A 14730-nucleotide genomic window follows, 5' to 3' on the forward strand; every position below is an offset into this window, starting at 1 on the left:
ACAATGCTATAACATTGTTTAATCTGTTCATACCAACAGAGTAGCTTGTGCAGTAGGTGCAACTCCTTGTGTTCTGAAAGAGAAGAGGATGCTCTGGATGTACATTACAGAAAGTTCCTAAGTCTGAAAATCTATCTCATCTCAGTTTAGGATGATATTTAGGATATTTGGTATTACAGACTGCATTTAGGAAAAAATCCTATTATCTTAATATCAGAATGTAGCTATTACAGAAGTGTCCTAACTTGAGAATACGACTGCCGATTGAGATTTAGAATTTACAAAAATAGTTAGGATTTCCTTACTTCAGTGAAGCCAGGAGGTGTGAGATAAGATAGGACACTGCCATGAGTCTAGGATTTGCTTCTGTAATAGCAAAATAAGACTTTTCCTATCTTTGAAACTTAAGATAAGATAGGACAAGAACTTAGGAAACACCATTCTAGCCAGAAATAAAAGTGGTGTACAGTTTCTGGAGTCATGTGATGCTGCGAAGCTGAAAAGATACTATCCTTTCAACAGTGAAATATGCTTTTCCTCAAAGCCGACTCCTTTCAAGGATGTTGAGCAAGCCAGGCTCCAAGCTTTGCCCGAGCCAGTGCAGCATTGCATGGGAGAAGTGTTCAAGTGTCCGCCCGAGGAATCCTTCCTTCAAGTCCAGCAGCCTCTCTGCTGTGAGAGGGAATCTAATAGCTGTTCATCCTTCTGATGTATTCAGTGCAGTAGTTCTCATTTACAAAAGATACATGCATTCTGTCTCATTTTAACAAATTTATTTTTCTGCAAATACAGAGCAAATTATGTTAAGTTGTCACTGTACACACAACACTGCAGTTTAGTTTTGATGCAACAATGCTCTCAGTGGCACAGCACATTAATAAAAAAAAAAATAAAATAAAATAATAAAAAAATAGGCTCAGCTCTATACTGTGTAGAAATTGGAAAGAACACAGGCTGCTGAAAGCTAAAGTAAAAATGCTTTTAGGCCCACATTGTGTTTAGAGATGTTCTTTAGGTTAGGTGTGGGAATTCATTTCCACAGATCATGCATTGTATTTCACCTGCTTTGTGAATGATATTTTTAGCTACAGAATGCATAATTACACTGTGGACCACTGATTCCAAAAATATCACCCGTTTTCTCAGTTTGAAACTTTTCACTTGCTGAACCAATAAAGACGATTACCCAGGAGAACTAGACGAGCCTTGATGTTGAAGCCTGATGGTCTCTCTTCACACTTCCATTGGAAAATCCAAGACTGAGACACAGCATATTGTCCTTGTTAACCCAATCCAAATGCTACTATTTTGGGGCTTTTGGTGAGTGTGTGCTTATGCCGTCTGCCTCTGGTGGGTTTGGTCCATCTTCAGCATGCTGCTCGGACCCAGAGCAGGGCTGCAGCGAGCGGAGGATGTGTTCCAGCGTCCAGTGGTCCTCGCGCAAGGCGTGGTCCTCTAGGGTGAACTGACCCTGTTTGGTCCGGCTCAGCTCCTTGACGTGAGCGCAGGATGACAGAGCTGCGGCAAAGGGGGGGTCATTGGTTCTTAATTCAGCAATGATTTCAATGAAAAAGAGGCCTGCCACGTGAATTTTGCCGCTTTCATATTTGTAACTGACAACAGCCTACTGAGGATTAAGTAGTTTAGCAGTTTTGATTCCTGATAGTTTACTTACTTAATGTGTTATTTGACTTTTCCATGTATGCTTTACCTAGTTTCCTAGTTTGTAGGGACGGGACAATATATTGAAATTCAATATATCGCGATACAAAAATGTGACAATACGTATTGTGGAGCAGAAAAATTAATCGTGATATCAGCTCCATGCTATTCTGCTGTAGTAATCACAAATGAGACGCTTGACCATCATAGTTTCACAAGCTGTCCATCCAAATTATATTATTGTCACTTTGTAATGACATTTTTAAATCGTTGTTTACATTCTGGTAAACCAATGCCATCGCTAGAAAGTGGTGCAGAAATAAAAATAATTCTACAGTCATACTTCACATACGTCATACGTCACTGTTTATTACATGGTTTCGTGGTTGTATTGAATCCCGAACCACACATTGCGTTATTGAATTGTATTGTGAGATAAACATATTGTCCCATCCCTACTAGTTTGCACATTTTACCATGTTAAAAAATGTTATGATTTATGAGGGAATTATGACAAAATGAATCTCACCTTTTCCCAGGTCATCCACCAAGCTCCTGACATAAAATCCACCGCCACATTCAATGTCTGTTAAGGAAGTAAAACCATCAGTTTTGACCATTTGTAGGTCTAAATGTATAATTCAGCATATAAAGAAGAGGAAGACAAAGACAAAGAAGACAGCGGAAATCCAGAAAGAGAGTAAGAGAGAGATGGTATCATGAATGGATAGAATACCGTATTTCCTCTAATAGTGGCCGGTAGTCAATTAAAAGCCGGGTCTCCGATAATGGCCGGGGCTGTGGTCGACACGAACAAATAAAGGCCGGCCTCAAATACAGGCCGGGGAAAAAAACAAAGGAAACAAGACTAGGTCAAAACCTAGTATATGGCTGGACCGTGTCCGTCTCCTCTCTCCGCCGCTGTCCTCTCCACCGCGCCCACGGCCCGTACCTATCGGGGACAACCGGTGACGCATCGGCGTCAGGACCCTGCCGAAATCTCGGCCGGATCACCGGGAACAAATCGGCACCCAGCTATCGGCACCGGACGGAACCGTTTCCCCGGGAAACTCGAAGTGTCGGCAGTAAGCCCTCGGCGCACCGAAACCTCCATGCCGCCGACAGAACAGAGGGCTGTCAGGTGGACTGAGCTTGCGCATCGAAATAAACGGCGATATGATATAATTGTATAGATTCTACTTTAGCTTCAGTTAGCTTCAGCTTACATGCAAACAACGGTGGATACTGGTAAACTCCTGGTGCCTGTTTGTAGTGACGTACAAGTGCCACAAGATGGCTCGGCCGGCGGAAGTCTCTGGAGCATGCCGTCGACGTACCCCAACAGAAGCAGATCAGAAAATCAAACTTCATTAGGGCTGGGTTTAAAAAATCGATTTTCCAATTCAAATCGATCTTCATTTGAATGATCCGATATCGATTCATAAAATCCCGAGATCGATCTTTTAATATATGCCCAATATATGCCTGTAGAGTCTGTAGAGTCGCACAACCTGCTAGCGCCGGCTGCCGGCTATTTAGCCATCTACTCACATCTGTCTGGCCGGCTGCTTTTATAACTGAATGTCACTAAATGTTCACACTACCAGAATTTGGTAGTGACAACAGAATTTTTGAATGAGAGTGACTGCGCATGTCTGGTAGCCTACATACTGGAGCAGACTGAAGTAAAATAACTAGACTCAGACTGTCTGTACGGGTAACAGGAGTCACTCCACTCCTCCGATCTCACGATGGCTGGAAATAATGTCTGTAACCATAGTAACGTTTACTTCAGACCAATATGGCGGCTACCATCGCCTGTATTTTCAGTTTATTTGACACCAGTAACATCAGTAACCAGAGGCGTCAGTTTATCCATAAGATCTTAATAAACCGCCACTGACAGCGGCATCATATTCTCTTTTTCCATCACAGGAACTTCATACTTTTAACAGCAACATTTGGGCTGAAGGCCGCAGAACTGGAACAACCGCAATGTTGAGGAAACAGACTGGATCGAAAAATTGAGAATATCTCACAACACTTACCTCCGTCTCTTTCAAATTAAGGATGATAATGTTACATAACGAGTGTTGAGCCTTAACGTCACGTAACAACGAGCTGTCCAGTCCCGTTCTGGTTCACACTATTCGGACTAACCGAATCCGCTCTCAAATTCAGTATCAGTACCTGAATTTTTCAGGTAGTGAGTTTGGTTATAGAATGCGGTTGTCAGTCTCCTTAATAACTGAACTGTGTGTGAAATTGCAAGGGGAGTTGTGCATTTTTTTTAGATGTTTCAAAATAATAGCGATCTCTGCTGAGCCTCTGCGCAACGCGCAGCGAACGGTTGCCATGGTAATGACGGACTCAACTGAAGTGTTACAGCTGAAACTGCTGTATAACGCTAAATACAAGGCCTTAGCTGAGGAGATCATTTTAGGGGCTTCATTACCATGACCATGTAAAATCATTATTTAAACTGATTTATGTTTCCATCATTATTGGATCTCAGTTCTGTGAGTGCAGTAGTACTCAGGAGAGAGATCTAGTCTTGCTCTGAGAAGACTACAATATGCACTTTGGTATTATATTTATTACTATTTGTAATAATATTTTAGTTTTAGACTACTTATTTCTTCTGCACTGACTGAAGAAAGTACATTAAACATTCACAATTAAACATTGTCAAACATTATCAGTTTATTTTTCAATTGAGCATTGATCCTGTAATAAAAATGTTTATTTATGTTATTTTAAGTCATGCTTTCATAAACATATTTAAGGTTTGTTTATTAATTCGGTAAAAATGCATCACCGGAAAAATGTATCTTGCCATCGCAAACATCCCTTAGCCGGCTACTTTTCCCATCTGGCTGGCTACTCAAAAATTTGGGGAACCCCCTGCTTGCACTATATTGTGTTGACTACTGTAGTGTGTTGGTCATGTTAAATAAAAAGTACATTAATGTAACTGCTTTGGGGTCAATTGTTAATGTAAACATTAATATTTTTAATAATGCACCAGGTTAGAGGGTTCCTTGTACAATTTACAGCATTAGTTCTCTAAGAACCTCTTTCATATCCAAGCAAAATTGATATTGTAACTGAAATATCCCTAACCGAATCGATATTGAATCGAATCGGAAATCGAATCGAAACCTTGTGAATCGGAATCGATTCGGGAAATCAGTGGCGATACCCAGCCCTAAACTTCATACTAAAATATGAGCAAATATACTTATCAAACAGAGGGAATTAGAAATAAAGGCCTGTCTCTAATATAAGCCTGCTTCCAATAAAGGCCTGGTACCCTCTGCAGTTGAGGTAAATAAAGGCCCGGGCCACTATTAGAGGAAATACGGTAATAAAGAAGACAACAAAACAAACAAATACATGACAACATCTGCAACAACTGCTAACCTAGAGTGAAAAGAGGAGGCTTGAAGTCCTGCAGGATCAAGTTGTAAACAGTGACTGCTCTTGCGGGTTTGGCCTCGACCTTGTGACCTTTCTTAAGCAGGACAGAGAGGCGCTGGCCATCTTTCTTCAGCGCAGAGTAGCTACAAATACAAAATCACACAAATTGATTATTGGAGATTCATTTATTATTTCCACTCACAAATTAAGGCTGCACTAGGCAACATTTCTATATTAAACTCCAGCAGTCATTTCTTTAAATGATTAATTTTAGGAATATAGGTTGTGTATACTTATAGTCTGTGCTACACTTATTCTTAGTAACCTTGTATGTACATATACGTCTTAAAATTTCTTTCTTTAATTAAACTTTTAATTTCTTTTTAATCTTTATATTTTTGTACTTTGTCTTGTTTCACGTGTACAAATGTGCTCTTTTTATGTTACAAATTTTGTGTTTTTTGTCAAATTCTGTGCCGTTTTCAGCACACCTTACTGCAAGCATGAATTAATAAAGTCAAGTCAATTTCATTTAAAAGTATATTTTCATTTGCAAGTCTAACTCTTCAACAATGTATCTGAATATATACAAAAGTTATGGTCATGAAAAAACACAATACTGGAGGCTTTACTCACAGTGGAGGCACCTGCATGATGTCACCAGTGAATGTTTTCAGCTTCTCCTCAAAGTCCACTCTGGTTATGTGTTCTGTGGGGTGATGATCACATAAACAACATACTGTGAAACAGAAGAAAAAACACTCCATACATTCAAATAGTGTGAAAACTGGTGTGTGATTGGCTACTGTAAGACCGGTAGAGTATACCAGATAATAATGCAACAGCTAAACAAGCGTTCACTCAAATGCTCACAGCTTCACAAGTTGATCAAAAATACACTCAAAATATGTTATGAAATGATGAAGTTGTGCAAAAAAACAGTATGGGTTTTCCCTCAATAGTTTCACAATTTCCCTCAATAATATGTGATACTAGTTCCTTATAACCACATACTGAGCAAAGCAGACTAAGAGCCCAATTCATGTGCAATAACTTCCTCACTGCCTGCAAGCACTAATTAGGAGGCCACTGAGGGAGAACCCATAGTTAATGGGGTTTACTTGTAGAATAAAATAGTGCAGAATAAGGTGCTAATAAGTGGCTTGTAATGACTCATAATGAACCAATACACTACTAATATGAATGTTAATAAGCAACGTATTCATAGTTAATATGTGTTCCCTAATCTAAAGTGTTACCATGTTTTTATGTTATTGGAATTCTCTACTTTCACAAAATTACATATCTTGAATTTTCCACAGAGAGAACGGTTGCACATTCAGATCTAAAATCCCAAATGAATGTATGTATTTTCAGCTCAATTTGTAACAGAAGACAATGCACAAAATAGTAGAAGTAGTATTAGCAATAATAATAATGAGCAAAACCCATTAGACCATGCAGCCTTTTCCTCTTTTCTTCTCAATCATCAACCAAAACCTGAAATAATGTGTACTTGCACGACTTACCAAAGTCCTTCTCGAGAACCACACTGCCAGTGGCATCGAGAGTGTCTGTTGCCTTTCCCAGTTCCCCCACAGCAATGTACTTCTGAAAAATAAAAAGTACACATCACTATCATGTCTATTTATGCCCATTTATATGGAACCAATGAATAAACGGTACAGCAAATATCTGTCCTATTACGCATTATGCTGAGTAAATGTGTTGAGTGAATACATTTAAGGAGGATTCTGTGGTGAATAAAAGTAGTGTTTGGGGGTTTTCCCCCTGAAAAATCCTTTTCACATCATAGTTTTACAAACATTACTTTTCCAAAAAGTGACACTTTTATTTTTTGAAGGGAAATCGCATCAACCTTTTTCATATCAAGGACCCTAATTTAGTCCACATTAGAGCCACGGACCCCCATTTGATGAGATTTTGTCTCTCGGACCCAAATCAAAATATTTTCATTTTGTCCAGAATTGCATAACTATCTGTATTGTAGGTAGAGAGATAACAGTGAAATTACGATCAAAATAGTCATTCTTCTACATTCTCTAATTGTGTTAACTTCTTGTAAATGAAATAACGCAGAATTTTAACACTTCATCAATTTGCTGGGGACCCCCTGGAACCCCCTCAAGGACCCCTGGTGGTCCCCGGACCCCACGTTGAGAACCACCAACTTACAGTATAATCCTAACTATCTGCTGCTTCACCTCTCCTCCACTCTCAACACAATCAGACACCATTACGTAGCTTGGCACAGTTGGCACTTTGCTTCACTCAGATCAAAGAATAGCCACATTGCTGACATTTTTCCTCCCACTAGAAAAGTCTTTTATTGCTCATTAGAATTGGTATCAGGAGAGCTTCATTTGCCAATCTGTATATGAGTATTTGGAAGCTGAATCTGGACCGATTCCAATACTACAGATATTATCGTTGTGACCTCCAAGCCTAACTTATTCTCTAACATCAGTGCAAACAAACTCACCTTAGAGCCAGTCAACATTGTGCTGAGCATTTTTGTACCAGTCCCAACACCAACAACTGAAAGAACCACAGAGACTATATCAGGCTTCATCAAATGGTACCACAATTTTGTCAAATCTACCTCAAACATCCCTACATTGACCTTGGGTATTGGAATAATACCAATGTTAAAAATGATGATTGAAAAAATAATTTCAGCCCCATAACTTGTGAAGACATTTTTAAAAATGTAAAGGGACGTGAGTGCAAATTGCAGCCAGAGAGGTGGAAAATTGGGCACAGGCTTGCTTTGCTAAATCAGTGAGTTTAGTCTTATTAGTTATTATTGTATTAGTTAATGCATTAAAGTGTATACTTGCATCTCACAATAAGTCATATTCTAAGGCCACGTTTACCCTGCAGCTGAATGTGTCCCAATTCTGATTTTATCCCTCACGTGACACATCTGTGTGACAGTGTGTACAAGTAATGTGAACAGCAAAAAGCTGTCAAAGTTAAGACCTGTCAAATCTGGACTAGATTACCAAGGAGACTCCAGAGACTCATTAAAACACAGTTTCAGATTTGTGAAACCTTTATTCTATTTGTTAAAACTGAAAAAAGGGCAATTTCACTGATATTTCTCCATCCAGACCACATTAGACCAGGTCCAGATTTAAAACCACTATACTTAGACTTGTCAAATCTGGACTAGACCCAGATCCCAGAGAAGCCAGGGACTCTAGTGGTTTTTGATCTGGACCTGGTCCAATCTGGTCTAGACGTGAAAAAAGCAGTGAAATCTCATTTTTTTGCATTTTCACAAATAGAATAAAGGTTTTGAGGTCAATAAGAAAAAAATGCTGCAGTAAAAATGAATAAAACTCAGGATTATGATATCCTGTGATGTCCCTGTCATATTGGAGTATTGGTTTCTTGAGACTTTTTAATACTGAGCAGGTAGGACCACAGCAAAAGAAATAACAATAATACTGAAAATCAGTTTACCATGAGTCAGGGCAATAAGAAAAAAATGCTACAGTTAAAATGATCAAAATCCAGGATTGTAAATCAATTAAAGACCATTTCATTCTATGATTCATTCTCATTTCATCTTTCCCTATTTGTTACGTTTTTCAGTTCATGAATTAGCTTGAAAATGACTGAACAACGCCATCTACAGACGTTATGCCACTTTTAAGGTGGACCGGAAAATTCCAATCAGAAGCTGCGAATCGGATGCCAACTTCAGCGTCGTAAAGTTAAGATGATTGGAAATATCTGGACGTGACGTCACTATCGGCTACATTTGGCCAGTTATAGAGAATAAGTAAAAATACACCAATAGCTGTCTTAAGGTATTTTAGGTTGAATTTCTCCTTTAATATCAGCTCCAGCTACACAGCTAGCTACACGTTGTGTTCTTATTATGAATGAGACAACCGACTTACCCAGTACACCACTGGCTGCACTGTCCAGAGTCCCGCCATGCCCCATTTTCACATCTTGCTTTTTCCTTTTTCGTGGATTGGGGTTTTTCACACCAGCCTCTAAGCAATACGGAAAATAAAACACATTTAACTGTCAGGTTCAACAAATGACAGAGCAGACTGAGGTTATCTACCTTAGTCCCTGATGATGTCATGCCATATTACCCTTAAGTAAAGCTTCTTTTAAGTTGTTTAACACGTCCGCCGACGTTGGTCCTTGTTTTTTATATACTGCAAACAGTCCGTTCAGCGACTGCAGTTTAGCTAGAGAAACACTTCTAGGACCCGCGCTGCTTATGTTTCCAGCCATGCTTGGTCTCTTTCCTTCTTTCTTCTTCCTCGTTGTTTTATGGCAGTTGGTAAACAACTTTATGGCGCATTACCGCCACCAAGTGGATAGAAGTATAAATCGAGGAATCAACTACTTTATGGTGTAAAGTATACAAAAAAATTTTTTTCCCCAATCCTGTAGAACTTAAAAACTGAAAGCTTTTATCTTATGATGGCCTACTCGGTATAGTCGTTTTTCTTTTTCTTCTTCTTTGTCTTCTTCTTCCTCCTCTCTGATTTATTGGCGGTTGGCAACAACTTAAGTGCGCATTACCGCCACCAGCTGATAGACTGAGGATTTACACTGTACCTAATAATAATACATGGGATTTAGGAAGAAAAAAACTAATTTTATTCATCGGCCCTGTTGAATTTAAATACTCTAGTAATTATTTTACATGTTCAACAAATAAATGGGTTTATAATGCCTTAAAGAACCAGGGCTGCAAGTGGTCAGGAGTTAGGAGAAAGAACTAAAAAGAAGAATATAGAAGGTGGTGGAGGAATAAAAAGAGAAGCTACATCGTTAACAGGCATTGAAGTACTTCTGTGACTTTTCTTCCCTATAGAATTAAAACTCATCTAAAAAAAAATGTTTTAAAGGAAAAAGTCTTATAATTGACATTTTCTGTGGACAATGTGGAAATGTTTGTATTTTTGTTTTTTTTTACTGAGAGCAAGATTCTGATTTTCCACTGGCTGTAGTAGTTTACATGATGGCAACATTCACAAAATAGGAAATTCTGAAATTGCACAGTTAATCTACACTATATTTCCATGAAGATTGGACATTTATTATGCATGAATTTTGATGAGTACAGTACAATTTACAGTCAAACATTTTCACGCGCTGTGGGTTCAGTTTTTTGGGTTTTTTTCGGTTTTTATTTAAAAACCCTGTAGATGTATAACAAGAGTGTCTGAAGAGGTTGTATAGCAAATTCTGTGACATTTTAATGTAGAATGTGGGAATGCATAGGCTAGCTGAAATTAGTTTTACAGTTTTCATAAACAGTGGATTGACTTTATAACTCACTATAGGTAACAATGAAGTAATTTGAAGCTATTGCTGTAGCGTCACTTCCCTGGCTTCACTCTTGCATCCTTCCACCAACGTGCTTTGGGCCTCCATCCTGAATGGCTCTGATGACGTTGCACGCTCTTTCCGGGACGCTTCCAGTCTTCTGACTTTTGCTTGGAAGTTTAGCCACAGCGGCCGGCAGCCGTGTGTGTGCTTGTCCCCCATTGAAGGACGGTTAAAGCTCGCAGCACGGGCTTCATCACGGTGTGGCACTCGCTCAGCAAAGCCATTTCAGCAGGATTCCGCCTGGACGGCACGCGGAGAGTGTCGCCACCTGTCGGCAGAATTCTTAAACAGGACTGGAAAGTAGCCACTATCCAATATTATTTGCCGATAGTCAAAGCTAGAAAACAACGTGTCATGAATATGCATGCGATGTGCATGTGTGTATGTGTTTGCGTTCCTGTAGGTATTTTGCGTGTGTGTGTATCACTGTTTGCTGTTCTCTGCTGGGAGGTAGGGATGGGACGATAGCTCCCTCTGTTATCGTATGTCGTTATCATATCGTAAGGTGAAATAAGTTTATCGTCCCATCCCTACTGGGAGGTGAAAGGATGAGCGTTGGAAGAGGTACTGGGATAAGGGCAGGCTCGGATTAACCAATCACAAGGCCCCTGGGCACACATGTCCTATTCGGCCCCCCACCTCTCGGTACGCACAAACAATACAAACGTAAACCTTTCACAGGTTCAAAGTAATCTCAAACTCAGATTTAGCTATTACAAACTGCCATTCCTTCTATCTAGAGCTCGCTCATTCAATTTGAGAGTGATAACATTTGCCCAACCCGAAGGCAAGCTTTAGTTCCTAGTTTTAGGTGGTGGGGCTTGCCTTTGTTTACATTTGGATTGCAGGTTGTGGCTTTAAGGAGGCGAGGTGATAGGTGGCGAGAATGAAGGACCCCAAAAAAACAGTGAAATGTTGAAATTTATTGAAAAGGTTTGACTGTCTGTACCTAGACCCCCCTGCCCCACCAGTATATAATTAGTGCTCTGCATCTTAGCTGGATGATACTCACTAAATGCACTGCTCATAAAGAAAAAGGAGACTCACAGGGAATTCTTTACACAAATATTGCAATTATTTGTAATCAGACATTATTGGACAAAATGGACTACTTGGACAGCTTAACTCTATTCATATACATGTATTATTTTTTATTGATTTTCTGAACTCACACAATTTCTCTGAGTTGTTCGCCGCTTTCATCCTGGAGCAGCTGGACCAGCTGGAGGCTTGGCGGCTTGTTTATGCTTCAAGGCTGTTAGACAACATTTAGGCCTATATCACACACACACACACACACACACACACACCTAAGAAGCATGTGACATCCAATTGCACATACATTTTGACTTATTTTACATCCATTCGTCTTGAAAAGTTTGACTTGTAAATGCATACATCTACAAGCCTACTCCAAATAGAAATAAAGTTCTACGTAAAAGGCTAAATATCATTTCAAATAATCCAAACTAATATTGGGCATTCAATCGGAACCAATCAGAACACGGCTTCTGCCAATCAGAGCCTGTCTCAGCTGCACTGATGATATCACAATCAGAATTCTGACGTGTTTGGTCGCAGCAGCCCAGAGCATAAAAGGCCCTGCTCGAGGTCTTGAGCTTCATACCTTACCATGGTAAGGTATCCTCCCCTGGGCGCTGGTAAAGCTTATGCTTGGACCGGCAAGAGGCTCTCTTTAGGAACCTTTTTACATGGTCTTCATTTCAGACCAGTAGCTATTCTAGTTAATTTTGATAGTTTGGACCAGGTGGCGTGGCGGCTAGCGAACGCGGTCGTTGAAGAGCTGGTGGTCAGTACGCAGAGGCGCTGTTCGCGTCCCGCTGAAGCCAACCTGTCAGCTGCTCCAAAGGTGCGGTCTGGCGGTTAGCAATGGCGGTATCGTTGAAGAGGTGGTGGTTGGTGCGAACAGACACGGTTCGCCTCCCGCTGAAGCTAGCCTGCCAGCCAGGAGCCTACAAAAGGTGGGCTGGCGGTCGCGATTGAAGTGCGGTTCGCGCCCCGCTGAAGCCAACCTGCCAGCCGCTCCAAAGGAGTGGTCTGGTGGTCAGCGATGGTGGTTTGTTGAAGAGCTGGTGGTTGGTACAAAGAGACGCAAACCCGCCACCCAGTCCAAACTATCAAAATTAACTAAAAAACAAAAAACTAGCAGGCTAAATAGCTTCACCAGCTACTTTTCCTGAATTTCCCCAAGGGCATTAATGCTATCTTATCTTATCGGGTTGTAGGCCCTTCTCAAAGTCCACAGTAAGAGCTTTACCAGGGGCTCCAGGGAATGCGGTGGGTGCTGCTGCTGCTGCAGTACTTTTAAGCCAGGTGGTAGTAGTCAGTAGTGGCAAGCAACAACACTGCTGCTGCTGCTGCTGCTGCTGCTGTTGCTACTACAGCTGCTGCAGCAGTATAGGCCTAGTAGTGGTACTTCCACTAATTCTCATTACAGATATCTGAAATATTTTAAAGTAGCATTTTGGCTAGTCATAATGTAATGAGAGATATTGTAAATTAGCATTTAAGATATCTGTCATTACATTATGACTAGTCAAAATGCTAATTTAAGATATCTTTTTTAACATTATGAGTAGTTAAAAATCCTAATTTAAGATATCTCTAATAACATTATAAACATAAACATATAAGCAAGAGGTGGCAGTTTAATAATTGTGATTGGGGCCTTCACATCAAAAGAAATGTCATTAGAGCCTGTGACTTGGGCCGCCATAATCATAAACTGTGGCTTATGGGCCTAAATTTGTCAGGGTCCCGCCTGACTGCACATTTCACTTGAAATTTGTGAAATGTTGTAAAATGCATTGAACACAGACACAGAACTTCGAATATTTTGGGGCCCCTGGTGGTCTGGGGCCCTGGGGCATGTGCCCTGCATGCCCGGTCAGTGATACAGGCATGGATAAGGGGGGAGAGTTTTTCTGGAGGTTACTGGTTTGAGCAGCTTCTCTGTTCTTTGAATGACCCTCCAGGATTTACCAAGCTCTGTGGACTAGTCTGACAGCTCTTTAAATAAAAGCAGATCACTGAAGTGTTACGGATGCTCATCTCAGCACTTAGGAATAGGAAACACACACTGAAGTGAAGAGCGCAAACAGCTCAGGCACAACGTTTATTCTGACACTTTCTCTACAGTCAACTTTCTCTGAAAAAATCACCTTGAAGTTCAAGTACAACTCAGATGTTAACATTTTATTTCAGTATGAAAAACATATCAACAGACATTTCCCTTTAAACCTTCACACTACACTTAATAGTCTACTACACATTCACTCATGTATTCAACTGTCAGTATGATTTCTTACAATCACACACACACACACACACACACACACACACACACAATTACCTGAAGCCGTAATTTATTCTCAACATTAACATTCAAATTGGCCTTAAAACATAAACAATCCATTTTATTCTGTCTAAAGGCAATCTGGATTAACATCCACACAGGAAAATGACATGTAAAAAGCTCAAGGTGGTAAAATACATAGGAGGAGGAGGAGGAGATGGAGTCCACTTCCACCTAGGACTCCAACAAACCTCCAGTTCTTCAAGTGAAGAACCTGAGCACCTTGACGACTGTGCTCACGCACACCTTGCACTTTGCATAGAAATAAATTGCAATAATATATGCAATAAAAGATATCAGCAATGATATCTAAAATAATGTACTGTACATAATGTATAGTTTTATTTCTGTAGAGAATTGTAAGTAATTGTAATTCCACTACAGTCAACAGCGTACGTGTAACTAAACTACCAATTGTTTACGTGGTTTTGCTATTTAAATGCTGTTAAAAACAACAGGGCCTTCTCTCTCCTCCCTCTCTCCTAAACCATCAAACTCAGAAATGGAAGTGGAGCTACTATGTTACTCTGCATTTATCTCATCCTGGAGTCACACCATGGCCTTGGAGTTCCAGTTGACATTTTACTCCAAAATAATTGACGTAATGCAGCTCTAAAAGAAGCCTTAACATATTGCTGAAGTTTGATATGGATGGGTGTATTAAATTTGCAAAAGGCTACTGGATGTGAGAAACTAAAAGCTTAAAGCTACACTAAGCAATTGTTTCTGACCACTAGAGGATGATACACATTTTGTAAACACACACACAGCAAAGCAAAACATGTCTGTACCTTGTTTTCTGAGAGTGTAGCTGAATGCAGATGGAAGTTTACATTTCCAAATCAACAATTATATTATAAAGGTCCACATGGAATAACTGAAGG

The 14730-nt window shown here is 40.0% G+C and overlaps 1 protein-coding gene across 1 annotated transcript; it reads right to left on the reverse strand.

Annotated features, from left to right (window-relative positions):
* Positions 1-265: 265 nt before the first annotated feature.
* trub1 (TruB pseudouridine (psi) synthase family member 1) lies at positions 266-9370 on the reverse strand. The gene is made up of 8 exons (XM_071904881.2): positions 9219-9370; positions 9015-9113; positions 7586-7641; positions 6612-6693; positions 5719-5791; positions 5086-5225; positions 2192-2248; positions 266-1518 (listed from the first exon to the last, which is right to left on the reverse strand). The coding sequence occupies exons 1-8, from the start codon at positions 9361-9363 to the stop codon at positions 1304-1306; spliced, it is 867 nt and encodes a 288-aa protein (XP_071760982.1). The 5' UTR covers positions 9364-9370; the 3' UTR covers positions 266-1303.
* Positions 9371-14730: the final 5360 nt, after the last annotated feature.

This window comes from Centroberyx gerrardi, chromosome 20, assembly GCF_048128805.1.
Source record: "Centroberyx gerrardi isolate f3 chromosome 20, fCenGer3.hap1.cur.20231027, whole genome shotgun sequence".
Lineage (NCBI taxonomy): Eukaryota > Metazoa > Chordata > Actinopteri > Beryciformes > Berycidae > Centroberyx > Centroberyx gerrardi.

Excerpts from the sequence above, each read along its gene's own strand:
- trub1 (XM_071904881.2), bottom strand. The coding sequence starts at position 9,363 with ATGGCTGGAAACATAAGCAGCGCGGGTCCTAGAAGTGTTTCTCTAGCT. Across the intron at positions 7,642-9,014 it reads TGCAGCCAGTGGTGTACTGG|TTGTTGGTGTTGGGACTGGT; the intron begins GTAAGTCGGTTG and ends TGGTTCTTTCAG. Across the intron at positions 2,249-5,085 it reads GCCTCCTCTTTTCACTCTAG|ACATTGAATGTGGCGGTGGA; the intron begins GTTAGCAGTTGT and ends CTTCCTTAACAG.